The sequence below is a fragment of the Talpa occidentalis genome, unplaced genomic scaffold (assembly GCF_014898055.3).
Source record: "Talpa occidentalis isolate TD23 unplaced genomic scaffold, MPIMG_talOcc4v2.1 talOcc4.11, whole genome shotgun sequence".
NCBI lineage: Eukaryota > Metazoa > Chordata > Mammalia > Eulipotyphla > Talpidae > Talpa > Talpa occidentalis.
Genome location: NW_023601104.1, coordinates 68,223,417 through 68,250,385, shown reverse-complemented (window position 1 = coordinate 68,250,385; position 26,969 = coordinate 68,223,417). Strand labels below are relative to the sequence as shown.

The 26,969-nt window shown below is 40.8% G+C and overlaps 1 protein-coding gene and 1 non-coding gene across 2 annotated transcripts in view; one reads left to right on the top strand and one right to left on the bottom strand.

Annotated features, from left to right (window-relative positions):
- The window catches only part of CCDC175 (coiled-coil domain containing 175), a 57,409-nt gene continuing 30,440 nt past the window's right edge, over window positions 1–26,969 (top strand). The window contains exons 1-10 of the mRNA XM_037503447.2: window positions 1–197; window positions 2,223–2,308; window positions 2,745–2,856; window positions 4,726–4,861; window positions 9,112–9,340; window positions 12,720–12,842; window positions 15,898–16,007; window positions 16,648–16,729; window positions 22,856–22,992; window positions 25,077–25,187. Of these exons, the coding sequence (XP_037359344.1) occupies window positions 35–197; window positions 2,223–2,308; window positions 2,745–2,856; window positions 4,726–4,861; window positions 9,112–9,340; window positions 12,720–12,842; window positions 15,898–16,007; window positions 16,648–16,729; window positions 22,856–22,992; window positions 25,077–25,187 (1,289 nt within the window). The 5' untranslated portion in view covers window positions 1–34. The remainder of the gene's footprint in view (window positions 198–2,222; window positions 2,309–2,744; window positions 2,857–4,725; window positions 4,862–9,111; window positions 9,341–12,719; window positions 12,843–15,897; window positions 16,008–16,647; window positions 16,730–22,855; window positions 22,993–25,076; window positions 25,188–26,969) is intronic.
- On the bottom strand, window positions 17,712–17,818 carry LOC119239581 (U6 spliceosomal RNA). The gene has a single exon (XR_005123867.1). It is a non-coding gene; the product is annotated as a U6 spliceosomal RNA (small nuclear RNA).

Genomic DNA, 26,969 nt, shown 5'->3' with positions numbered 1-26,969 from the left:
CGCTCTGGCCGAGTATAGGCGCCGAGGCGGTAAGATGGCTCTGAGCTCCCGGTCGCCAGAGTCGGGGTTCGGCGGCGGAGAGAAGATGCGCCAGGGGGCCCTTGTCTCCACCGGCCCCTCCCTGGAGTTATGCACGATCCCTTCCACCCTGGGCTCCTCGGTCGCGGCCGACGCGCTGGAGCAGCTCTTTGTTGTGGGTAAGAGACCGGGGCTCGGCAGGCCCCCTCCCTGGGAGCTGGCGTCCCTCGGGAGCCCGCCGTGGGGACCCCTGGCGTCCCTGGCTGGGGCGAGCCTTCTCCATCCTAGGAGGCAGGGATTCAGAGAGGAGTGGGGGGGACTCGGTGCTCAACTCTCCGGCCCCAGCGCCAGTGGAGGGACCCAGGGCTGGTCAGCTGGTGTCTGGAGACAAATGCTGGACGCCGTTGCCGTTTGCCTGCGCTCGAGTGCCCACCTGCTTTTAGACTATGCCCTCGATGTCAGCTAGTCCTTTCCTGGCGTTTCTTTGCAAGTTAATTTCCTCCAACATCTTGTCCTAAAGAACTGGAGAATTTACCAGGCAAATAAAAAAATAAAAAGGAAGGGAGGCTTAAGAAGTTAAAAAGTTTACTTGCCTTTTAGTAACAAGAAACAGAGAAAGACCTTGGATGTGACTGAGTTAAAATACTTTTTCAGTAAAAAAACTGAACACTTAAGTTGAAGGTAAGATATAGTCCAAGAAAGTGCATGTAACCATCTAGGTTACAAAGCAAAAGTATCCCCTTGCTTCACTAGATCACCTCATAGCTTCAAATTAATTGTTTGATCTCTACTGTAATGTTACTGTTTGGAACATGTTCCTTTTTCCTTCTGAAATGAACTAATTTGACTTCATAATTCTTGTGCGATTGGCTTGGACAAGTATTATAAAGAAGATTAACCACCGATGAGACATAAACAATTTCACCTGTGCCCAAGGTCGTACTTAGGGTCTCAAACTCTCCTTGTATTTCATCTCCAGATGAGCATGTTCGTCCACCCCTGTACTTAGATACTTTTTTTTTTTCTGCTAATAATTTCTGGGCCCTCAGTCTTTTGTAGAAAAAACTTCATCGAGCCTTCTTGTTCTCAGTATGAGTTCTAAAATATGTAGCTCTCCAGTCCGTTTGCAAGAGGGAACATGCTGTGTTCATTCATTTCATGGTAGAATGGAAAGGAGTTAACAGGCCAAGCCTGTGTCGCCTGAACACACACCTGTTTGCAAACTCATAACTGATTTTTCACTTGGTTTGGGAGGTTAGTCATTAAGAGATTCCAAGTTCCATGACACTGAGGGCAGACATTTCTATGTACTCCTCTGAGAGTTGATGATGGTCATTAAGGGCATTACGCTGGAGTCACCTGACTTGCATCAGAATCCAGACTCTACCACTGATGGGCTCTGAGACCTTGAACGTATACATGGCCTCAAAGTCACCTGTGTAAGGTTGTAAGAATCAACTAAGATGATCCGTGTAAAACATTAATCACATCAAATATCTCACACATGGGCGTGCAAGCCTGGAACCCAGAGACAAAGTTCCTAAATTGCAATGATGACAAAGGTGGGGTAAGTAGAGCTTCCTGTTTTTTTCTTCCCTTTACCCTTTCTTTTCTCTTTATTCTTCCCAACCCACCTGTAACTTGTCATTAATGTCTTTGCCAACATTTCCTAAGCCTCTCGTGTGAGAAGGAAGGGGGCATCTGAAGGTATGTCAATGAATGAGAACAGCAGACTTTGTCTACCTCACACCTACCAGTTTTACAAAGAAGTTTTACAAAGAAGCAGTTACATGTGCTTTTTGGGAAAAATATTATGTTTAGGGTAGATGTATACAAATACATAAAACTATATACATATATATGAAAACATTCCTAAATCTGCTTTATGGGCGTGTTATAATTAGCCCTCTCATAAATATTTATTGAATTTATTTATTATTTATACAGATTCCTTCCTTGAACCATGAGATACAAAGATGGAATATAAAAAGAGGAGTTTGTCCTCAAGACACTTAAAATATATACACACATTAGAATACTATGAAATAGGAAATAAACTATAAAAGAGAGTCATATAAAGTACTGTAGAAATTCAGATATAGAAGTTGTAATTTCTAAGTGAGTTAACATTTGAACTAGTTCTTCAAGGTTTAAGTAGAATTTGAACAATAAGAGACCTTAATCTTCTGATTTCTTTTTTTTAGAAAAAGCGCTGCAAAGTGACTATTTTAAATGCAACGAGGAAGCTAAGACCTTTCTTAAGGACATTGCTATAGCTGTTAAGAAATTGGTATTGTATTATCTACAAATTTTTTTAAGTCTTTCTCTTATTTCTTCATCAAACTTTAATTTAGCATCAACTCTGTTCAAGATATTTCAATAGATCAATAGACAAAAAAAATTTAACCTGAATTAAAATTTTTTTTCTCAATTTGCTAGATGTTTGCTCCACCTTTAAACTGATTGAAAATGGATGTAAGAAAGACATTTACATAGTGAAAGATGGTTTCTGCACTGAAGGAAAAAGTCAACAGAAATTAAAATTACAATACCTTAAAAAAATCAATGATAGCATATTTTTCAAATTTGCTATACCAAGTTAAAACAGGCAGATGTTTAATGAAAATCAAATTTTAGCCCCTGAGACAGATGTAGACTATTATTTAGAAAATCAATCTTATTATCTAAGTGCCTTAACTTGGTAAATATGTCATTTAAATTTTCAGGAAGAAATGAGAAAAACCACCATAGATCTTCTGGAAATTGAAAGCATGGAACTCAGTAGACTATATTTTCTACTGGAAACTCTTCCCACTAACATTAACAGCGAACTGGAAGGTAACTTTGTGGTTATCACTGTAAAAATTTAGTTTTTCTAATAAGAAAAGAGAGCCAAGAACTTATAACAAGATGAGTTTAATGTGAAAAACATAGCTAGAAAGAGTACACAAGCACAATGAGATCCATAATATTTTTTCCTTAAATTTTAAGTGAAAATAATATATATAAAGGTTGAATTTTAAAAATTTAGTTTTTAAATGGACTAAATATATGTGGATCAGCCCATTCCTAGTTGATGTTTATATAATTAAATTAGGCAGCTTGGCTGACCTGAACAACCATTCCACTGTCTATGAGTTTGGCTACTATAGGGATCTTATATAGTGGAATCATACAATATTTGTCCTTTTGTGACTGGCTTATTTCACTTGGCTTGTCTTTGAAGTTTACCCATGTTATAGTATGTGTCGCAATTTCTTTTTAAAGGCTGAACAATAGTCCAGTGTGTGTGTGTATGTCATGTTTTATTTATCCATTCTTTCATGGACCCTTGGATTTGTCTCCGCCTTTTGGATATTGTGAATAATGCATTTATGAACAAAGGTGTGCAAATATCTATTGGAGTCCTTGCTTCCAATTTTTGGGGGTATTCTATATTGAAATGAAATTACTAGATTATATAGGATATATTTATATCCTTTTACATTTAACTTCTTGAGAAACTGCCATACTGCTTTCCACAGCGGTGTATGTACCCTTTTATATTTCCACTGACAATGCACAGGGTTTCAACCTTTTTAAATTCTCACCAACATTTGTTTCTTTAATGATAGCCATCCTAATACACATGACCTGGCATCTCATTGTGGTTTTGCATTTCTCTAATAATTAGCAATTTAAGCATCTTTTCTAGTATTTAGTGGTCACTGGCATGTTGTTGAAGAAATGTCTGTTCAAGTTCTTTGCCCATCACTTAATCCAGTTGTTTATTTGTTGAATTGTAGAAGATCTTTATATATTATGGATGCTAACTCCTTATCAGGGTAATCACCCCTTATCAGGTGTAATCATATACTGCTTAACACTGGGGATACTGAGAAAAGCATCATTAGTTGATTTTGTCATATGTGTGAACATCATAGAGTGTAACTACACAAACCTAGGTGATATTGCCTGTTGCACACCTGAGCAGAGCCTATTGGGACTGTCTGTTGTTGACTGAAATGTTGTTAACTGACATACAACTATATACAATTTGCAAATATTTTCTCCCATTGCTGTTGATAGTGGCTTTTGATGCACAAAAGCTTTGAATTTTGTTGTCCTGTTTATTTTTTTCTTTTGTTGCCTGTGCTTTGGGTGTTACAACTAAGAAATCATTGCCAAATTCAGTGTCATGAAGTTTTTCCCCCTATGTTTTTTTCCTAAGTAATTTTAACTTCCATTAAGGTCTTTGATCCATTATGAGCTAAGTTTATATTTGGGGTAAGCGCTTGGCATTTTTCCAACTACCAAGAGTGTTGTCTATACATAAGTCCAAGTTTGCTCCACCTTTCCTACATCTGGGTTACACATGCATGGGTATGGGTGTCTGAAGGAGTCCCCTGGAGGAGGTGACAGGGACATCCTAGACAGGAAGTGAGGAGCAGGCAGAACAGTCAGGAATCAGGTGCTGCCCATCTGCACCAGCCTGTAGCTGTTCAGAGCCTGCAGAAGCCTGGTCACAGAGCAGCTGCTGAAATCAGGGAAATCCCCAATGGGTAAGATCAACAGGGTCTAAAGGGATGAGGAAGAGGGGACCAGTACAGGGACACTATTAAAAGAATATTTCAGAGAAAGCTGTCACTTGCCCATGATTTGAAAAGTCAGTATCTATTCTTGTGCTATTTCTCAAATAATTCGGTAACATTTCCACTTACTTTTAAGAATGTGTCAGAGATGCTCGCAAATTAAATCTTTGTGAGAAAAAGAAATTACAAACAAAAGTCACAAACCAGAATAATGAAATACAGCTTCTGGAGGGGACAATAATTGATATGAAAATAAAGAATGAAGAACTGGGGTAGGTATTTTTTTAATTCAGTACTTGAGGGAGTCAGGGTCTGGGGCTGGAGTGGGGAAGTTCTCCTAAGATAGGTTGCCCCCTGGTCTGACTGGCACAGGGCCAGTTAGGAAGTAGAGATCATTTGTAGAGATAACCTGGGCTGCAAGGAGCTGGGCTGCAAGGAGCTGAGAGAGACAGCCAGAAGACCAATAAAGTTTCAGAGGCAGTCCAGCCTCCCAATAGCAAAGACAGTTTGTAAATCACACACTGCCTCATATGCCACCTTTAAAGATGGAGGCACATGGTGACTTTAGTTTCCATTTCTAATACAATTCAGTTTACAAACCTCACCCACCAATGCAAGAACACTTGCTGGGTATTATATTGAAAATAGAGCATTAAGCCAGATATGTTACATCTACTTTAGTTACTTAAAGATATTCAGTCTTATAATCTATTGGAGGGTTGAGAGTAGGACCAGTTGCCAGGTGGGGGTTCAGGATATGATGTTTCATTGATAATATCGCACTGACAAACGGGAGTCGTGGAGCAAGCTGTAGGACGTAGGATGCTGCTGAAGAGCAAGATCCTGGCCTTTTTATTGATAGAAGAATTATACAGCATCAGTTGTGTGGGGAAGGAAGACAAAAAGAAAAGGGAGGGGTGAAATTAGCAAAGGTGCTCTGTCATATATAGTTTCAGGGGTTGTGAGTCTGCCCTCCGGGCACTTCTCAGCTGTTTGATGACTTGGTATTGTAATTGAGATCAAGCTCTAGTTCCCCAGCCATGGTTTCAGTCTTATCAACTAGGCTTTCCAGTGATCAGCTTCTGGGGTCCCTTGTCATATTTCATCCTTGCCCACCTTCCGCCCCTCCTCACACCTCGAGATGCATTGCCTTCCCAGAGTGATCAAGCTTTAAACTCTTGGTTGATTTGAAAGGCATCTTACAAGATTTGGCTCCTATGACTGATTGGGCAGTTCTGACCAAAAAATGGTGGCCAAACAGGCCATTTAAGAGTAGCAGACCCACAGTATGACACCTGTTTATTTCCTTTAATCAGACCAGCAATTCACCCCTATTCGCTTCACTTTCTCTATCTGTAAAATGGGGATCACAAGTCTTGACTTACTCAGCTCATGGAGGAAGAGGTGGATTCTGAAAGAGGGGGGAGAACGCACCCTGAATAATAACTTAGCACTGTGATCAAAACTAGAAAACTAACGTATAGGTAAATGTCAGTTTTTCAGAGTAAGAAATGATCAAAGAGCCCTCAGCATAGTGAAAAAAATCTTCCTCGGAAGCTAAAATAATCACAAAGGTTGCTTGGTGAACAAGATACCCAAGCATTAGAAATTGGGTGGCCTAGGGAGGGAACATTTTCCTGAAGTAGGCCCTCAGGGTTCTTGTTCTGGGAGAGGCTCCATGAAAAAGGAAGTCCCGTGATCACATAGTTTGAGAAATCCTGCATACTGTAACCCCAGGTGGGGATTCACAGCGCAGACCTGTGCAGGGTGCATACTAGCCACAGCTGCCAGAGGATGCAGGTGATCCATTGCTAAGCTCTAGAGGTGGGAGATGATACCCAGACTGGAATCCTCATATCAGTCAGCCAGCCCCATCACACCCCTGCAGACCAGTGATTCTCAAACTTGAGGAGGCATCAGAATCACCTGGAATGATGGTTGAAACACAAATTACTGGGACTCTCCTGTGCCAGAATTTCTGATTTAGTACATCAGGGGGTCGGGGCTAAGAAGTCACATTTTAACAAGTTCCCAGGTGATGCCACTACTGGTGGTCCTGAGAATTTCTTTGCGGAAAGACAAATCAAAAACATAAAGCGGGCTGCTTGATGAGCTAGCATCATCAAGCTACAATCATTGTTGCATCCACTTTTCGAAGAAAAGATACATATCAAGACACCCATGTGCCCTGACAGGTGAGCCCCTCCTGAACAGCCCTCAAAACCTGGGTATGTGTGCAAACCCCTTGGGTGGGTTTTCCTTTGGCCCCACACTGGGTTTCTGAAGGCTTTCTTCTCAACCCATTATAATATTCCTAGTTAGGTTTTGTTTTTTAGAGAAGACTTGTATTTTGCAAATTATTTTTTTTTGGTAGCATTGGTTTATAATGTTATGGCAGTTTCAGGTGAACAGCCTTGTAAATCAACATCTGTATAAGCTGCTGTAGTGGCAGGAAGGCATGGTGCAGGATCTCTATGATCCTATGCAGGCGGGTGAAGGAGGAGTCCTGGAGCCTATGGTGGCTTTCCCAGGCTTTTATTGAGTTTACCAGGCTCATGACAGGCAGGGGAGAGGCCAGGGGGCTGGGAGGCTGGCAGGCCTTCCAGCTCCCAGTGAATCTTCACTCTTTCTGGGCTTGCTGGCGTTGTCTCGTGGTCTTATTCGCTTCCTCTTTCTCTCCACTGCTCTTTCCATTCCTCTGGCGTCCCATGATGCTGCCCTTATAAGCCCAGTCTCAGCCCAGGTGTACCCACCTACATATGCCCACACCCTGCAGCTTACATTGCCCCACAGCTACATTGTGCTGGCCACCGAGAGTCTAGTTTCCATCCACCATCAAGCAACTAACCCCCTTACCCTGGCGTGTCCGCTCTTCTTCCCACTCTCCTCCCAGTAACCACTATTTTGTTCCTAGAGTTTAAGAATCTGTTTTTATTTTGTTTATGTGTTTTGTGTCTAGTTAGGTTTTTTGATTTGACGTGTTATCTTTTTTTTTTTTTTTAAGATTTATTTATTTATACAAGTACTGGGTACAGTCAGAAGCGTGGGAGGGTGAGAGAATTCACCAGAGCAGGGAGCAGAACAGACAGACTGATGAAGTACACTGCTGAGGGGGAGCAGTGAGCGGCAGGAGAGGTCTGCATGCCATGTGGGACCCTCACCCGGCTGCCAGGTATTGAACTGGCGCTGCAGAGGCTGCAGGCAGCTTTGCAACCTAGTGCTCAACTGCTGCACCACCAAGGAGGCCCCTGACGTGTTATCTTTTGCTTGTTGCTTGGTCACTGTGCTGATTCATTCTTAAGAGGCTTCCTCTACTAGACCCATGAAGCCTCCCTTCCTGACCCTTCTGAGCTGGCTTGCTTTTTCTTGCATCTCTGTGGAGGAGTTGCCTTCTGGAAAATAAATGTACCAACAATCTGTTTGCCTTTTCCTGAACCACAACACCCTGGATTAAAGAGTTTAGCCTTGGGAACTAGAAAAAAAGGAAAAGTCCTTTATATTGCAGAAGATTTTAGAAACAGAAAATAAAGAAATGGCACCAACTGTCGCTCCATCAAATCTTTCATTGTTAGTGCCGGGAGAGATGTTTCTCACAATCTTAAGGTCTTTCTCTGCTAGATAGGACCAGCGATGGATATATGAGGTTAATGTCTCCTCTTGCACTCAGATTTGGCTGCAGTTGGGAGAAGATGTGAAGGTTCACAATAGGTTTCAAGCAGCCTCTGAATAGTGAAAGTGCACTTAGCTCCCTCCCCCACTGACTCCCACCCATCTGTGGAAGGCTGGCTTACTCCTGGGCCCTGCCTAGGAGACAGTGGCATCAGAAGGTGGCTAGAAGCATCTTAATCTGTTTTCAGATTCACTATATCTCTCAGGATTATATAATAGATGTGGCAATGTTACACATCAAACCATCATCTAGCCAGATTCCATTCCCTGTTCAGAACTGCTTTTGAATTATTGTATACTTTATCAAAGGGTCCCAGAGTCACTACTTGGTATGTGGGATGGGTGGGGTGAGGCAGGACCACATGACATTTTTTTTTAAAGATTTATATATGCATACAAGTACTGGGGTACAATACAGGTCAGAGGTATCAGGAGTGAGAAGATTCACCAGAGACAGAGTGGGGAACAGAACAGGCGGACTGACTGAAATACACTGCTGAGGGGAGCAGCGGGCGAGTCAGGAGAGGTCTGCTGCGCATGTGGTTAGCTCCCTGGCTGGGGATCAAACTCATGCTGCAGTCGCTGTGGACAGCTTCATAGGTTGTGTCTTAACCCCTTGTAACACCAGGGAGGCCCCACATGGCATTTTTGCAGTGTAAACACTTGCAAAGTTAGCCCTTGTGGATTTCCTTCTGTCTTCATCTTCCCTAAGTGTCTGCAATCACATACAATCCTAAGACAAGTAGCCCCTTTAATTTCCCTCTTTAAGGGGTCTTATCTCACTGAAGAGTCTTTAAATTCCTTTCCTGAGATCCATGCTTCTCAGATGCCATGAACAATTCTTTTCTCCTAGTGAAAAGCAACAGAAGCTGCTGTGCCAGCACGAAAAGTTAGTCCTGTCCCTCAATCACGCAATGGCACAAAAAGCCCTAATCACAGTCTTCATCAATGAGACTTATACCAAAATAAAGATGGAGAAAGAAGAAATAGAAAAGCAAAAAAGATCTGCTCAGGAGGTAGAAGAGCAAATAGAAAGAGAAAAAGTAGAATATTTGCAAAATAAGCAAAAATTGAATGATCAGGTAAGTGGTTTGATTTATTTATTTTTTTAAAGACAGAATTATACAGAACCCCAAGCAGGTAATGGGATTTTTTTTTTTTTTTTTTTTTTTTTTTTTTTGTCCTCGAGACTAGCAAGAGCGCCCTGTGGTGTCTTCTGTGCACACTGGGATGGGGAGAGAGCTGAGGCCCCTCGGGGAAGATGTTTGTGGTCACTAGCAACACAGGAAAAATATGAGTGACAGGATTTGTAAGAGTGGGGTGACTCCTTGATCATGTGCACCCCTAGAAGGACAAGGAATTAGCCCCATGTCATCTGTTGCCTTGACAGTTCTGAGGCCTTGTCTCTACAGACAGGACCAGGAGTTCAGCTCCACTGAACCTGCTGCTCCTGTGGAGTGAGCCTGAGAGCAGCAGCCTGTGGAGGGGCCCATGGGCTCAGGAGAAGAGTATTTTGAAACCAGGAATTCTGTGAGGGTGGGCACAGGGGAGAGTGACTGCATCGTGCTGTCTGCTGGCTCATGATGATCAAAACTCCCCATCAGAGTGGTTTATGGTCAGTTCTTTGTTTCTGGTTCCTTTTCTGTTCCAGTTGTTCCAGAAGAGGCAGAGCTGCCTTCTTAGCTGATCCCAGCAGAGATCTTTTGCCCTCTTTTGCCCTCCCTTTTTCCCTAGCTCGTGTTGACATTGCCAAGCTCCTGATGTTGCCCTCTCTGGGATGGAAGGTGCCATAACCTCAGATTACAGATGCAGGAAATTAGACTCTAACTCACAACCCTGCTGTCTGTCTGTCTGTCTATCAATCAGTCATGTATATATAAATCATCTATCAATCGTCTATCTATCATGTACCTGTCATGTATCTATCAATCTACTATCTATCTTTAAAGAAAGGAGCATTTATCAAATTATTTTCTCGTGTCTGATTTAATATTGAGAGGAAGTCAGTCAGTCAGTGACCAATATTTAGTTCTTATGGTGACTGATTCCATGACTAAACTTGGGCTCTTTAGCACTCTTCATCAATTCCAATCAGGTCTGAGCTTTTTTGTCTTTCAAAGCATCGTGTCTTCCATAAGTTTTACCCTAAAGCCAAGGATTATTTTTTGATATCGCTAGCTCAGCCCTAGCCATCCCTCCTGTACAGGCAGATGGTGGAGTAGCTGGCAAGGTACTCCTTGGGCAGTCTGCAACCTCCCCCAAAAGAACTTGTAAAAGCTAAACTCCCTAGACCTTTTCAGGCATTGAAGCCAGGTTCTTGGCCTGGGCTTATTGGCAGTGCTGGAATCAACTGAAACCCATGTCTCAAAACCAGCAGCAGCTTCCTGGCCCTGGACTAGACCTTTCTTGCATTCATTGTTATAACAGTAAAATGGAAATTCCAGACAAGGACCAAAAGGACTTTTACTGTTTTCATCCCCTAGCCACAATGAGGCTGTGCAGGATTCTTATTACTTTATGTGCCTCCAGAAGGCACAATTTAAGAGGCACTTAAATTACAGGAGCAAATGGTGAGGAGTGTGTATGTGGGCACAGCTCAGTGATGAATTCTACCACAAAGGGGGCCAAGAGAGAGGCGTCCTGTCCCTTTTTTTCCCCTGGGATGAAAACACAGCCAGTGGTGGCGTGGGATATGGAGATTTGCTCAAGCAAGGGAGGCCCCATAGGCACAGGTTTTGTCTGTTTTATTCACTGCGGTGTCCCGGCACTGGTGCTGAGCAGTCCCTGCCAAGCCTCACAGGACGGGCAAGCTATATTACTTAATTGAAGGAATGAGTTTCAAACTTTAAGTCCTAAGTCCTTTATTTTAAATCCTAGGGGGAAGTTTTGTTCCTCCTTTCTATTCGTAATATAAATGTTAAGGTTCAAAAAAGGAAGCCCAGTCAGGCTTCAAATAGGGGATTTGTAAAAATGGCAAGTTCTTCTTCCTTATTACAATGTGAATAGTCTATCTTAAAGGTCCACAAGCGTTATCTGAAAGGGACCAGGTAGTACATGTTTAGAGCTTTGCAGGCTTTCTTATAACTACTCACCTCTGCCATGTTAGCCCCAAAGTAACCATAAACAATACCTAAATGAATGAGAGTGATGACAAAATCAAGTGGTGGTGGGACTTAGCACGCAGGGAATAGTCAGCCAACCCCTGGTTTAATTCCCTGGGAAAAGGCAGGAGTTAAGATGTATTCAGATGCATGTAATAGAAGCCCTCACTCAAATGGGATTAAGCAGTAAGGGCATTTATTCTTCCCAAGGTAGGGCAAACTCCAGGACTAGTTATTTCGGGGGCCCATACCTCTTCTTTCCCATGTTTTATCTTAAGACACATTCCCCTCGTGGTTGCGAGATGGCTGCCAGTAACAACTGGGCTAAATACTTCCCTTACCCAAGTAGAAAGAGAAAATCTTTTCACCATCTGGGAACTATAAGTCTTCTTGCTGTGTCTGATCTGGCCAGGTTAAGACGGCACCCGCTCCTGGAACAATCATGGATCCCTGAGAGTATCACGTGTAGGTTAGGCCAACTGGGTAGACGTTAAGGAGTCAGTCACTAAAGACACAGGAAAGGTTGTGCCTCCCAACAGCCTATTAATTCCCTGTACTTCCTATGAGGAAGGAAAAACTATTACAAGTATCAGACATGTTCACATCCTTAAGATCTCCCCTAATGCAAAACAAATACTTTCAGCTAACAGTATTTCAATCATTGCAAGACCTTGGGAGAAGGTTTAGGCGAAGTTGGAACACAGAATTCCAGTTTTCAACAAAATGTATTAATCACAAATTTTCATTGGGATGCAGAGATGACTGACAATTATCCCATTTACTCAGAGTTGCCACTGGTAAATGGTAACAATAGCAACTGCTCTTATGACTTACTCTCAGTAATCTTAAGCTCTTTCTATTTCAATACTTTGTACAGCTTAGTCCTTGTTCACTATTTTTCCCATGATACTACCAAACAAGTAAACCCAGCTATTTTTTTTAAATTTGTCAATAGGCTTAGATTGAATACAGCATGTGGCCCTAGAGTGAAAATAAATTAGACTGACAGAATAGGGCCTCCCTGGTTGCGCAGTGGTTGAGCGCTGGGTTGCGAAGCTGCCCACAGCCTGTACAGCACTGGTTCGATCCCTGGCCGCCGGGTGAGGGTCCCACATGGCACACAGACCTCTCCTGCCGCCCGCTGCTCCCCTCAGCAGTGTACTTCGTCAGTCTGCCTGTTCTACTCTCCGTTCTGGCTCTGGTGAATCCTCTCACCCTCCCTTGCCTCTGACTGTACCCAGTGCTTGTATAAATAAATAAATAAATCTTAAAAAAAAATTTGACAGAATAAAAAAAAGATTTCCTAAACTTTGCTGTTCCCCCGAAGCTTCTGATTGGTTTATTATTTTTGTCACTATAGATTGAAGAACAAAGAAAACTCTATGACCTTAAGAAAGAGGAGACTTATAAAGTAAAGAAAGAATTGAAAAAATTGAGGAGCAAAGTGACAAATATAAAAGAAACAGTTGCTACCAAGACAGTGGTAAGAAAGAGTAAACTCTGTTTTTCAAGTATGAGGTGGCCTCTGTTCTGGGACAATGTTTTTGAAATGTTAATATTTCCCGGCAATTGTGCTTTCTCTTCAGGAATACAGTAGAAAGAAGGAAATTTGAAATGCCTTAGGTATAAATTGTATTTGATAAGCCAAATACTGTAAAAATTATTTTAAAAATGCACATGGCACTGACCAAATGCACACAAAACTGTATGTCACAAAATGAATAACCAAGGGCTGATTCCTTAATCCTGAATAAATGAAAATAAAATGAAGCTTCTACTGAGTACAGAAGCTTTGACATAAAAGGGGACTTTGTCTATTTGAATTAGGAAATATTCAGAGCCCTGCATTCTATTTAAAAAATTGATAACATCAATTAAAAGTCAGCACTGTAATAAGTATTTTATTTTGTTAAGGATATGAAAACTGAAGCTTGTGGAGGTGACTCTAATTGAAGAAGTTAATGTTAACACTACTTTATCATATTAGTTGAAATAATGAATCTTTAGTGCATTTATTTCTATCTGTGTTGAGAATTACTTGGGAAAGCATATGATGCTACAGTAATAAGAAACATATTACTACTGAACGCTTCATTAATTGCATTCTATTTTTTAATTCTGATCAAAAAAGTTCTGGTCATTGTAATTACCATATATTTATCATGATATCCAATTACAAAACATTAGTAAAATCAAAAAATTTCCCCAAATGGGGCCTCCCTGATGGCACAAGGCGTTAATATGCAGCATTATGAAGCTATCCACAGCCACTGCAGCATGAGTTTGATCCCTGGCCAACTGGCTAGGCCTCTCCTGTCTTGCCCGCTGCTCCCCTCAGTAGCGTATCTCAGTCAGTCTGCCTGTTCTGCTCCCCACTCTGTCTCTGGTGAATCCTCTCACCCCGCCACCTACCTGCCCCACGCCTCTGGACTGCACCCCAGCTCTTGTATGCATAAATAAATAAATCTTTTTTAAAAATTTCACTAAATCTGTGCATTTTTAAAAATCATTATCTGCTTTTAAAATTTCATCATATTAAGGAACGTGAGTTGGGCTAGACCCAAAGCAGAACATACAGATTATATTGATATAAAACAGATTTTATCTGATATCCAAGCTCATATCTCCAATTTTGAGAGATAAATTGCTAAATTTATCTCATAAATTGCTAAGTCAAACACACCACCAACCTAACTTGGGAAAATGAAGTGTATGTTTCTTAACCTGGACTGCAAAAATCTTGAAGGCCAAATCCGATAATGCTTGGAGGTGGCAGGGATAAACTCACCTCCAGGGTCATTCACCACCACCCACAATCCAGCCCACCCCCCTCCTCCCACCGTGATAGTGGAGAATAGTGTTTAAAGCACAAACTTGAGTGTCACAGAAACCTGGGTTCAAATCTTGGCTCTACCAACCCAAAGTTTCCTCCCTGTAAATTGTACGCAAGAATATTACTGTGTAAGGCTTATGTTTGAATACAAGTGAGGTTTATGTTTGAATATATTGTAATTGGTTGTCATAGTTGTCATTGCCTGAAATTAGAAAACAACATTTTGGCTATGGACTGAAGGACAAGAGAGAATTTCATATTAATCTTCATGTGGTACCTTCAGTTTGGAAAAACTCAGCAGCCAGGTCAAGCTGATATGATGTTGGCAGAAAAGAATAATGGTGCATGACTCTTGTGGTGACCTCCATGTCCAGGGCAGGGAGAACAGAGGGCTGGAGGTAACCAGTATCAGACTTGATGGCAATTAGTGTCCTCTAGACATTCTGCTAATTTTGATGGCAGTTTTAGGATTTCAGACCCCTATCATCTTTGGAACCAGTTGTGAACCAGAAGTTTAGTCATATGGGCATCTTATTTGTTTTTTTAAAGATTTATTTATGCGTACAAGAACTGGGGTATAGGCCAGAGGTGGCAAGGTGAGTGGATTCACCACAGACAGAGTGGGGTACAGAACAGGCAGACTGACTGAAAAACACTGCTGAGGGGAGCAGGGTGCGAGACAGGAGAGGTCTGCTGCGCCATGTGGGTTGTTCCCTGGCCAGCTGGGGATGGGCTGAGGATCAAACTCATGCTACAGAGGCTGGGGATAGCTTCACTGGGCTGTGCTTAACCCCTTGTGCCACCAGGGAGGCCCCGTTTGGGTGTTTTAAAGGAAGAAATAGTTTGTTGGAGTCGTAGCACTCCATCACCCCCACATCTCATCTGGCATGAACAAGGGCCTCTGTGCTCTCAGCAGGTGTTTCTCTGACCCTGTCGTGTTGTGGACAGTCTGGTGTTAAAAATAATCTGTGCATGGTGACTCTGCCTGAGAGAAGAGCAAATATTTTCATCAGTCTTTCTTCTAGCTCCCTTCTCTCTTGCAAGCTAAAATGTGAACCCAAGGCTTTGATAAGTTTGGCTTCCCTTTTCTTTTATTCCAAAACTGTACTGTGAAAAAAATGTTTCAGTTTTAATCTTCTGCATGTATATTTTCCTTCCTTTAAATCATGCTAACATTTCTTTATAGTACCTAATTTTTCCATTTCCAAAACACCAATCAAATATTAAGAATGAAAAAATCTTTTTAGCTATCAATTAAGGCAAAAGATCTTTTATTTACCTTTTTAAAATAATACTACTTCTCGATCCTGGGATAATATTCTGACATTCATTATGAAAATATGGGATTTGTTTCATGCTTTTTAAATGGTTGACAAGATGAATTCATGTCTTGAATGTTGTTTTATATTTTTCACACTCTCACTGCTACTTTTGGTTGTTCTCTCCTCCATATTTTGTTTTTATTTGATAATTTCAGGATATTTCTGTCAAACTTTGTTTTACGAAGAAAGAATATAGATTTGTTTTTTAGACAAGGACATCTCCAATATGAAAGTTGAATAGAGTCTATGGCCATACCACCCTGAACGCGCCCGATCTCGTCTGAAAGTTGAATAGATAATGCATGAATATTTATTGAATTGAACTACTGTCATGAATTATCTGGTGATAATTGAATTCCATATTTTTATTGGATTTTCAATAGGTTATTAGCGATCACACTTTAGAAATAAGAGAACTCCAGGAATCAATAAAATATTGGGAAGAAAAGGTGGAAGAGATGAGGAACTCTTTTAAAATCCTGGAGGATAAGATGTAAATATGATACTTTATCTTTCCTTAAGCATTTCTTATATTCTGACTCTACCACTAGAGTATAATCTCCATGAGGATGGAGACTCTGCCTGTGATCTATCTCTAGTACCTAGAACACCTGCAGAAGGTGGGTGTTCAATAATTGCCTCTTAAATGAATGAATGATTGAATGAATGAATGAATCAAGAGTAATATTTTGTTCATTCTAATGAATATATAAATGAATATGTTACATAGGTTGATAGGACTGGAAGTTTCTTTTTTTTTAAAGATTTATTTATTTATACAAGAACTGGTGTACAGTCAGAGGCGTGGGAGGGTGAGAGGATTTTGCTTGGCCAATTCGAACTATGAACACCAGAGACAGAGCAGGGAACAGAACAGGCAGACTGACTGAAGGCACTGCTGAGGGGAGCAGTGGGCGAGGCAAGAGAGGTCTGCCGCACCATGTGGGTTTCTCCCTGGCTGGCCAGGAATTGAACCCATGCTGCAGAGGCTGCAGACAGCTTCACAGCGTGGTGCTCAACCTGCTGCGCTACCGGGAAGGTCTGGGACTGGAAGTTTCTGATGTCATAAGTAAATGTAGCTTTGCTGAAAAACATGTCCTAACTTGAATCTGTTTGGCTTCCTTTGTTCACAGTAATTTTTTTGTGACTAGCAAGGAAAAATTGGAAACTGCATCAAGTATTGGAAAAGAAGAATATTTGCAGAAGATAAAAGAGGTAGGAAAATAGAAATGATGGCTTTTATATTATATTTATTTTCTTTTTAGTTAATATTCTAAATATTTGTGAGAAATGTGAAAATTTTCTGAAAGTATATATATATATATATATATGTATATACATAAACTGATAATAATCAGGGCCATTCACAGTAATGATTTAAAGATTTTATTCTTTCCTAAAGTACTTTAAATATGTGAACAAACAGAAGTTGTGCATGGGAAAATGAACCATGTTTTTAACTTTTCATGTGGATATGGTTATTTTACATTAGGGATATCCATCGCTAATGCCTTTTATCATTTTAATTATTTTATTTTTCTATTTTAAATTTAAATTTTATTTTTATATTCCCCATACAATTACAACCCCCTTATTTTGACCCCAAGCCCTCCTTTCCCCGCCCCCCAAACCCCCATAGTGTGTCTCTTGTTCATAGTTACTTGTTGATTTTGATATTTTCTTTCTTATAGTTATTCTTTTTCCTGGTCCCTTATTTAAGTTTTCTAGATTCCTGCTATGAGTGAGACCATCCGGTATTTTTCTTTTTCTTTCTGGCTTATTTCACTGAGCATGATCCCTTCCAGGGCCATCCATGTTGCTGCAAATTGCATGTGTTGATCTTTTTTGAATGCTGAGTAATATTCCATGGTGTCTATGTACCACATCTTCTTGATCCAGTCATCTATTTTTGGGCATTTGGGTTGTTTCCAAAGCTTAGCTATTGTAAACAGTGCTGCTATAAACATAGGGGTGCGGGTGCTCTTTGGAATTGATGTTTCTGTGTCCTTTGGGTAAATACCTAGGAGTGGAATTGCTGGATCATATGGAAGCTCTATGTTTAGTAGGTCCAGAAATCTCCACACAGCTCTCCACAGTGGTTGGACCAGTTTGCACTCCCACCAACAGTGCAGGAGAGTTCCTTTTTCTCCACATCCTCGCCAACATTTGTTGTTGCTAGTTTTTTTAATATGTGCCCCAAAATATGGAACACTTCATGAATTTGCATGTCATCCTTGCGCAGGGGCCATGCTAATCTCCTCTGTATCGTTCCAATTTTAGTATATGTGCTGCCGAAGCAAACACCATTTTAATTATTTTAAATAATTAGGACTTTGTCCTGCTGTATGTGTGGTCCCTGGGAAGTAGAGCAACCTACATTGCATGTAATGTTGCCAGTGAGATATTTGAATTTTATTTAACTGCCAGGAGACATCATTTAAAAAACTCAGATTAAACACAATATCCTAGCACAAGTTCATACCCATGGGTCTAAAGGAAAATTCATCTACAAGATATTTAGTGCAGTTTTCATTATAATAGTTGAACAATTGGGGGAAAATACAATGAAAGTCCAACAAAACAGCCATGATTAAAAAATATCAATATTATTCATATTATTGAGTAACAAATATAAAACAGGACATATACCATGACCCTGTACACACACACACACACACACACACACACACACACACACACACTCACACACACATGCATCCCAGACATAGCTGAAAATTCCCATTGCCCCTTGCACTGAAGTTGAAATGTTCTTGGGATCCCCTCTCTGCCACTCTCCCCCCACATCAACCCCCTCACACGGACTGTCCCATACATATACCAGGACTTGCAGTGGCAGGTATATATGCCTACCTTCTCTATCTCTGGTTTGTCCCCTAGTGAACCAGGCTTTAAAATTCATCCCTTTCATAGTTCCTAATAGAAATTTATTCACCATAAGCATTTCCTGATCTGTTGTGAATTTTGAGTGGGCACAGGGAAGAATCCCACTGCAGAGTACAAAGCCATCTTGTTCTCCTTCTTTCTCTCCAAGTTCCTCATCCATCCTCTCGGTACACTACCATCCATGTTACAGGCCCTGACCTGCAAAGTTTGGGTCTGTTGCCCTCTAGGGAGAGAAGTCACTAGAGTGCTAGTGTAGTTGAGCCAGGAAAGGCTTTATTGGAGGGAACCAATGCCGGAAAGGAAAACTAGCCTGGCTCCGAAGGGAGTTAGGGGGAGATATTTAAAGGGTAGGTCCAGAAGGTGGGGAGGAGGAGCACAGCAGCGTCATAGCTCATTCTGAGTTGGGCTATGCCCTGGTGTGCAGCGACAGATTAAATTCCAACTGAGCCTGTGGGCTCTTAACCTTCTCCCACTGGGAAACTGTGAGATAATCTTTATTCAGGATCTAATGCTTTGTCTAGCATGGTGCCTAATTGTCAGTGTGGTCGGCCAAATTATTTGTACAGAGCTCACCCGTCCATGATTTGATCCACCTGCTGAAACAGGACTTGGAGTAACTCACCCTACTGGCTCACAGTTTCTTTCGCCTAGACTATGTCACCCATATTCAAATTTTTGTCCCTCTGTAACAAATCATGGCTTCACAACCCTTTCTCAAAAGCCTGTCACCATGTCCCAGGCAGGAACATCAAAGCATTTCTCAGATGAATGAGTTATACCAATTTAATTCTTTCCAATTTTGAGTGAGCAATCAGTGTAAAGATGGCTTGCCCTTCAGGCTGGACCTGTCTGCTGCTTTTGGTTGCAAGGATACTGCGGGACAGAAACGAAACAAGGTTTGTTGGTTGGTTTTTGAAGTTGCCTTTTGTTATTGGGACAAGGGATTTTTTGCTTTTCCCTTTATTTATTGTAGGAGCTGTTGGGCAGGTTTCAGCTCTTCTCACGGCTTCCAGCTCTCAGACTGCCTGAACAGTCCAGGACCCCAAACTAGTGGACTCATTTGGTCAAAGGGTCAAATGCAAAGAGGTTTCCCTTTAATGCATAGCCCTCAGCCAGCCTCCACAAGTGCAAGTGACTACATCAAAGGGAACAGGGTTCTGGGCCTCCCTGGTTGTGCAAGGGATTAAGAAGCAACCTATGAAGCTAACCGCAGGCACTGCAGCACGAGTTTGATCCTGGGTCAGGGAGCTACCCACATGGCACAGCAGACCTCTCCTGACTCTCCCGCTGCTCCCCTCAGCAGTGTGTTTCAGTCAATCTGCCTGTTCTGTTCCCCACTCTGTCTCTGGTGGATCTTCTCACCCCCCACACCTCTGGCTTGTACCCCAGTTCTTGTATGCATAAATAAATAAAAAAAAGAGAACAGGGTTCTAACCCATCTATTATTTCCATTGGGCTAAAAATTGACATTCATTCTTTTTTTTTTTTTTTAAAAGCTCATCTACTTTTTTATTTATTTATTTTTTTTATAGAGGCATGTTTTTACTTATTTATTTATTTATTTGTTTGTTTTGTTTATACATGCACTGGGTACAGTCAGAAGCGCGGGAGGGTGAGAGAATTCACCAGAGCCAGAGCAGGGAGCAGAGCAGGCAGAAGGACCAAAGTACACTGCTGAGGGGAGCAGCGGGCGGCAGGAGAGGTCTGCGCGCCATGTGGGACCCTCCTCTGGTGGCCGGGGAGCAGCCGGGGATCGAACCGGCATCGCAGAGGCCACGGGCAGCTTTGCAACCCAGCGCTCAACCGCTGCGCCACCGGGGAGGCCCGACATTCATTCTTAATATTCATGAGTAATATGAGGCAAGTTGACTGATAACAACATTTTATTGTACTTTAACTTTTTTGTTGCAAACATTGTACATATATGGGATAGTAATATACTGGAAATGTGTAGTCATCATGTACTTATCTATCTTTCCATTAATATAATTTGTTAATTTTAATGAAGTCCAGTATATCAGGCTTTTCCTTTTTGGCCAATGCTTTTTTGCATCTTACATCATCAGGATTGTCTCCTATATGATCTTCTAGAAGCTTTATTGTTTGACCATTCACATTTAGGATTACAAGCCATTTACAATCTCTCTGTATGTGTATTTTTCTATAAGACTGCCCAATTAACTAATGCCAGTTTAAAGAAAAGACAGTGTTTTCCTCCATACTGCGGAGCACTTTTGTTATAAATCAAGTGTGGATTTTAAATGCGTCATAAATATGTGTGTTTATCTGTAGACTATTGTGTTCATTTGGACTATTTGTCTTTCCTCATATTAAAACCATACTGCCTTAATTAGTAGTGTTTTTTTTTTTAAGATTTATTCATTTATGCATACAAGAGCTGGGGTACAGGCCAGAGATTCAGGGGGGTGAGAGGATTCACCAGAGACAGAGTGGGGAACAGAACAGGCAGATCTACCAAGGTACATTGCTGAAGGGAGCAGCGGGGAGACAGGAGAGGTCTGCTGCACCATGTGGGTTGCTCCCTGGCCGGCTAGGGAATGAACTTGTGCTGCAGAGGCTGCAGATTGCTTCGTAGTGTGGTGCTTCATCCCTTGCACCACCAGGAGGCCCCCAAATTAGTATTTTTTAAAAATAATTTCTTATGTTAGTGGGCAGGCTGAGGGTTACCACAGGAACCCCAAACTGGCATGCTCTAAATGGTTTCTGCCCCCTGCCACATAAAGACAAAGCATATGCCTAGTGAGAGCTTTAATAGAATTTTGTGCATAGAGAGGGAAGAAGAGAAAAGATGTAGTTTCCCAATGAAACACCCGAAGTTATCCATCCCCTCGTGGGTAAATGCTCAGCCAAACAGAGTTGGCCCAAAATGGGGCCACTGAGGTCCAGAAGCTTGCCACAAGTCTGAGGCACTCTCTGGCAGGGAACCATGAGAAAGTGGCAAACGGGGCCAGGCAAATCTGAGATGATAGGAACAAAATTAAAGTACAAATCAAGATATCATCTGCCATTGTCATGTGTGTCTCATGTGTGTCTGCCCATGTGTGTCTCACCATGTCTCTCACAAGAGTCTCTACATGTCTAGACTCCATATGTCTTTTTCGTGTCCCCCAAGTCCCTAGTGCAAGTCCAGAGTTGAGAAGGAAGTGCATCCTCCTTCACATGTCTCTCTGCTCCACATTTCTCTCCTCCTGAGTCTCCTCCATCTTCTCTCCAAGTATTCTGTATCTTCATCTGGTTGCTAGCTCCGTAGGGAACCTGGAATGTCCCTTTTTAATGGCAATTCCTTTGTTACATTTCATTCCATTCTCTTTCCTCTCTTTCTGCAACTCCAATTATTTATGTATATATATTATATAACTAGTTGTACTAATACAGGTAGATATTCTCTCTCCATTGTATCCTTTATTCTGTATTTTCTCCTTTTTCTATCCTTTTTCATTCTAAACAGAATGGTCTTATTTGAGTTTCTAATTTTGGTTCTTCTTTTCAATTGGTAATTTTCAAATCTGTGTTATCACTCTTTGCTGCTTTTAATTCCTGGCCATAATTTTTTGAGCTTGTCTAGTATTTCTTCGATTATAGTAAACATAGTCTTTCTATAGTTCAATGTCTAATTCCAATATCTGTTCTTTTTTGTAGGTCTATTTGTGTAATCTGCTGCTTCTGCCTGTTTTTGTTCATGCTCTCTTATTTCCTTATTTTCCTGGTAGCAAAATATACACTGGACATTGTACTTAAAAATCATGTTTGTAGAAATAACTTAAGGTCTAGGATGATGGTGTCTTCCTCAGGAACAGGTTTTCATTAACTTGTCAGGTGCCTGGGGGTGTTACCTGTCTTGAACCACCTTGATCCACCTTTATGTTCCCTGGTGAAAGAAAGCAGCTGGACCATGGTTTGTGAGCTTCCAATCCACCCTTCTCCAGAGGGTGATGTTTTGGGGATTCCAGACTGAAGTGGTGAGAGGTGTATTGGGTTCAACACCTGGATAAACTCTGAGTGTTGGCTTCTGATCCTTTTGTCAAGTAAGGGAACCAAAACTCATTTTCCAAGGGTTCACTCCTTATGGTTAAAAGTTCTATGAGGAAAAGGAGTTTTGTTTGCTAGAATTACCACTGTAGACTCTTGCTTTCTTACAGAATTAAGCCACATAATTCCTCATTATCTTGCTAGTTCTATTTAAGAATTTTTTTAATTCAGCTAAGTTTAGTTGAATTTAATTCACCATTCATAATAAACTTAATTTTCTTGCCTCATTTGAAGCAATTCAATAGACATGTAAGCCCAAAACCTTACTTCATTCAGAACATTGATGGGTATACTATTTTTGTCCTAAAATAGAAATATTTAATGAGAAGCAAGCATAATATTTAGTCAAAGAGGTTTTGAGTGAGAATATCTGTTGATTTTTTCTAGACAGCTGAAAAACTGAAACATGTTCGTATCAATAACAAAGAACTACAGGAGAAATTAAACACTGTAACCAGACAATATAAGATTGTCTTAAAGGATGAGAAAAATGATTTTATGTGGAAACAGAAGTTAGCTGACGAGTATGTTTCTATCCATGAAGCAGCATGCTATAGTTTTGGGGTGATGTCCATGCTCTCAAAATGGTGACTTTCTGCTTAGGCATATCCTTGTTTTAAAATCTACTAACAACTATGTAATCTTTGTCCAACTGTAAGTAAATAACACTTCTAGTTTACCTCTATAATAGTGGGTAATGCTGTCTTCATCTGGGTTAAGACCAAATCCATAAGCATCAAATGCATGTTTTTTCCTTCTAAATCAGATTCTTGTAAGAAAGAAAAAAAACATGATTTTATCCACTGAGACTATGTTGAGAATTACAAGATCTGCATTTATCAGAAACTGACTCTGCACCTATATTCCCAATCTCAGAAAAGGAGCTGGTCATTGGCACAAACCTCTAACCCAGAGACTGGGGAATTAGCCAAGTAAATCCCTGTCTCGCTACCAATGAGACTCCATTTAATCACTACACCTTGTCATTCCACCTCTCAGGTATTCCCCAATATACCCTATCTTCCTCTCCATCTCCATGCTTTTCCAGTCTTCCATCTCCACCCTTTCCAGTCTTCCTTTGGCTTGCCTCTCAGCTCTTCCCACTTTCTGCATAATCACACCTAACTCACCTCTCTTCCACATCTCTAAAGCCTCCCTCTGATGTCATTCCTTCTCATCAGTCACTGCATTGTAATCAACTGAGCACAAATCCCTTGTCCCAGTAGACTATGAATAGGTCAGCACAGTCATCAGTCTTATTCAGGACAGAGGACCTTGTCCATTGCCGAGTATGTAGTAGAGAACATTCACCAATAACTTAATGAGTATGATAGAATAACATTTGCAAATATGAAATTGTGTAAGTAATCATCCATTACTATATTCACAGTTAAATCACATGCAAGTGAAATTACAGTGTCCAGCCCACTTAGGTGAAGCTGAGTTTATGTGAATTGCTGTAGCATTTAGGCTGCAGAGAATTGTTGCAATCATTTCCTCTCATTCAACTGAACAGCCTACTGAGAATGATAGTAGGCTGCATGCAAAAACTTTACTCAGATCAAAGCTGTTATCATTTGAATCATAAAATATGCCAGTGACAAATAATTATATCACTAGGACATTTACTACCATTATTGGCTTTTGTCTGCACCTTGAGCCTGCCAACAAAACACCACAGACTAGATGGTCTAACAAAGTTTATTTTTCACAGTGGAATCTGAGATAGGGATGCTAAGGGCTCTCTTCTTGCTTCTGCCTTCTCGTTTTGTCCTCACATAGGAGAGAAAGGGAGGAAGAGAGAGATGGGGGAAAGAGGAGAGAGAGAGCTTTCTGGAAACTTTCTTATAATCCCATCATGAGGGTGGGACCTCATCTAAATTTAATTCTCTTCCAAAGACCCCATCCCCAAAGGCACATCATTGGGGGTTAAGATTTCAAAGTATAGGGGGACACACTTCAGCTCACAGCGGTTTTGAAGAAGACAAGATAACTTAGATAAAGTACTTTCTCTCACAGTCATTTTCCCTATCAACTCTGGAAACAAACAAAACCTTGCACTTCCCATTTTTCTCTCTGCAAGCTGGAGAGAAAAAATAACCACTTTTTATAAAATGCCTCACGGGTGCCTGACACTGTCTTGATACTTCTTATTTAATCCTTGTCTCTGGGAGAGAGGCGTTGTGACACTCATTTTATGGATGGTGAAAGTAAACCACCTCCACCAGTGAAGTTTCTTTTCAAGGTCACACTGCAGGGAACAGTCATCAAACTCCATGAGACTCCACTTGCCACAGAAGAACTTGATAGAATTGACCAATGCATTAGGAGAAACTCAGCCACACAGAAGGCTGGGGTACTATGAAATTGTTTTTTGTCTTATGGTTACTTTTACAGTTAGGTTCTTCCCATAGCTTGGAAATTTTCCTGTTTAGATTTAGCCACTACCAGCAAAAAGACTTTGTTTTTAATTTTTACTATTTTATTTGGTAAATCATTCATAAACTGAACTTTCCAAACTACTTTTTAAATTCTTGTGTGTGATAGCATATTTTCTCATGCAATTATTTGAATCTCAACATATGATAGTTCTGTTTTTTCATGGTAGAAATAAGAAACAACTGGATTTCATAACTGAGAAAGAAAAATTTCTATTAAAAAGAAAAATGGACATCAAAAATATGGAAGAAGGACTCATCACACTGAAAGACCTTCTTAGGTATGTTTGTTATCTTCAGAATTTTGAATCTTCATTCTTCTCTGCATTCATTGTTTAGTGATAAAATAAATCTAAGCTAATTTCTTTTTTTTTTATAGAGGCATGTTTTTATTTATTTATTTATTTGTTTGTTTGTTTTGTTTATACATGCACTGGGTACAGTCAGAAGCGTGGGAGGGTGAGAGAATTCACCAGAGCCAGAGCGGGAAGCAGAGCAGGCAGAAGGACCGAAGTACACTGCTGAGGGGAGCAGCGGGCAGCAGGAGAGGTCTGCGCGCCATGTGGGACCCTCCTCTGGTGGCCAGGGAGCAGCCGGGGATCGAACCGGCGCCGCAGAGGCCGCGGGCAGCTTCGCAACCCAGCGCTCAACTGCTGCACCACCAGGGAGGCCCAAATCTAAGTTAATTTCTAATGTATTCTAGAAAATGAGTTTTATAATGAACTCTGTCTTGCAGTCTGAAAAAGTCATTATAATTGAATCTTTCATTGAAATCACAGACAAGCGCTAAGTTCTAATATAAAATAGTGGTCACAAAAATTGGTCAGTTAGGGGTAATTGACAAGAATGTTCCTGGATGACATCACAACAGTGACCCATTATGATATTCATTTCTGCCATTCAAATCATTTTCATTTTTCTGATTAACAAAGTAAAGGCTATACCTGGGCCTCCCCGGTGGCGCAGCGGTTGAGCGCTGGGTTGCGAAGCTGCCCGCATCCTCTGCGGCGCCGGTTCGATCCCCGGCTGCTCCCTGGCCACCAGAGGAGGGTCCCACATGGCGCGCAGACCTCTCCTGCCGCCCGCTGCTCCCCTCAGCAGTGTACTTCGGTCCTTCTGCCTGCTCTGCTCCCCGCTCTGGCTCTGGTGAATTCTCTCACCCTCCCGCGCTTCTGACTGTACCCAGGGCATGTATAAACAAAACAAACAAATAAAATAAATAAATAAATAAACATGCCTCTATTAAAAAAAAAAAAAAAAAGTAAAGGCTATACCTGATTTTTAAATTCTGGTATAGAAATGTGTAACTTACAGAGTAAGACTTACTCTAATCGCTCCACAAAGTTATCAATGTTCAGTTTGCTCTTTCTACCTTCAAGTAGATATATACTTATATATGTGTGTGTCCAAAAATTAGACTGTGCTATTCTAGAACCGGATTTTTCACTTAAAATAATATCTGAGTAATTTACACAATGTTATATGTCAATTGTATCCCAATAAAACTGGGAAAATATAGCTTTAGACTCAACAATGAAATGTAATAATTAGTACAGAGCATTCCCATATACTCTTCACCAACTCCTCCAAATATTTCTAGTTTACTATATTTGTCTTTATCATTCTCCCAAATGTAACTTTCCTATCACTTAAATATAGGACAAAGAAGAGGCAAACTTATAAAACTCAAATGGGTAGTGATAAAATTTGGTACAAACTACCAGAAATGTAAACACTGTAGGAAGTGTACATTCTCATTCTCTATGAATGAGCAGGAAAATGGTTTTGAGATTGGTAGTGTTACATTTTCTCCATGAATAATATAAATTTGTAACTAGTTGTATCATCATTACTCTGGTTGCTAGAAAGTTCAGGGCCAAATTTGTGGTCCAGTATTCGTATTCATTTACGATTTTTATATTATTGTAATATTTTATTTTTAAATTAGTTTGACTCCTTTGAGGATAAAATTAAATATGTAAATAATTAAAATTGGTAAGTCTGGGGCAAACTGTGAAGAACCGTATAATTCCAGGGGAGATAATTAGATCTATTTAGATAGG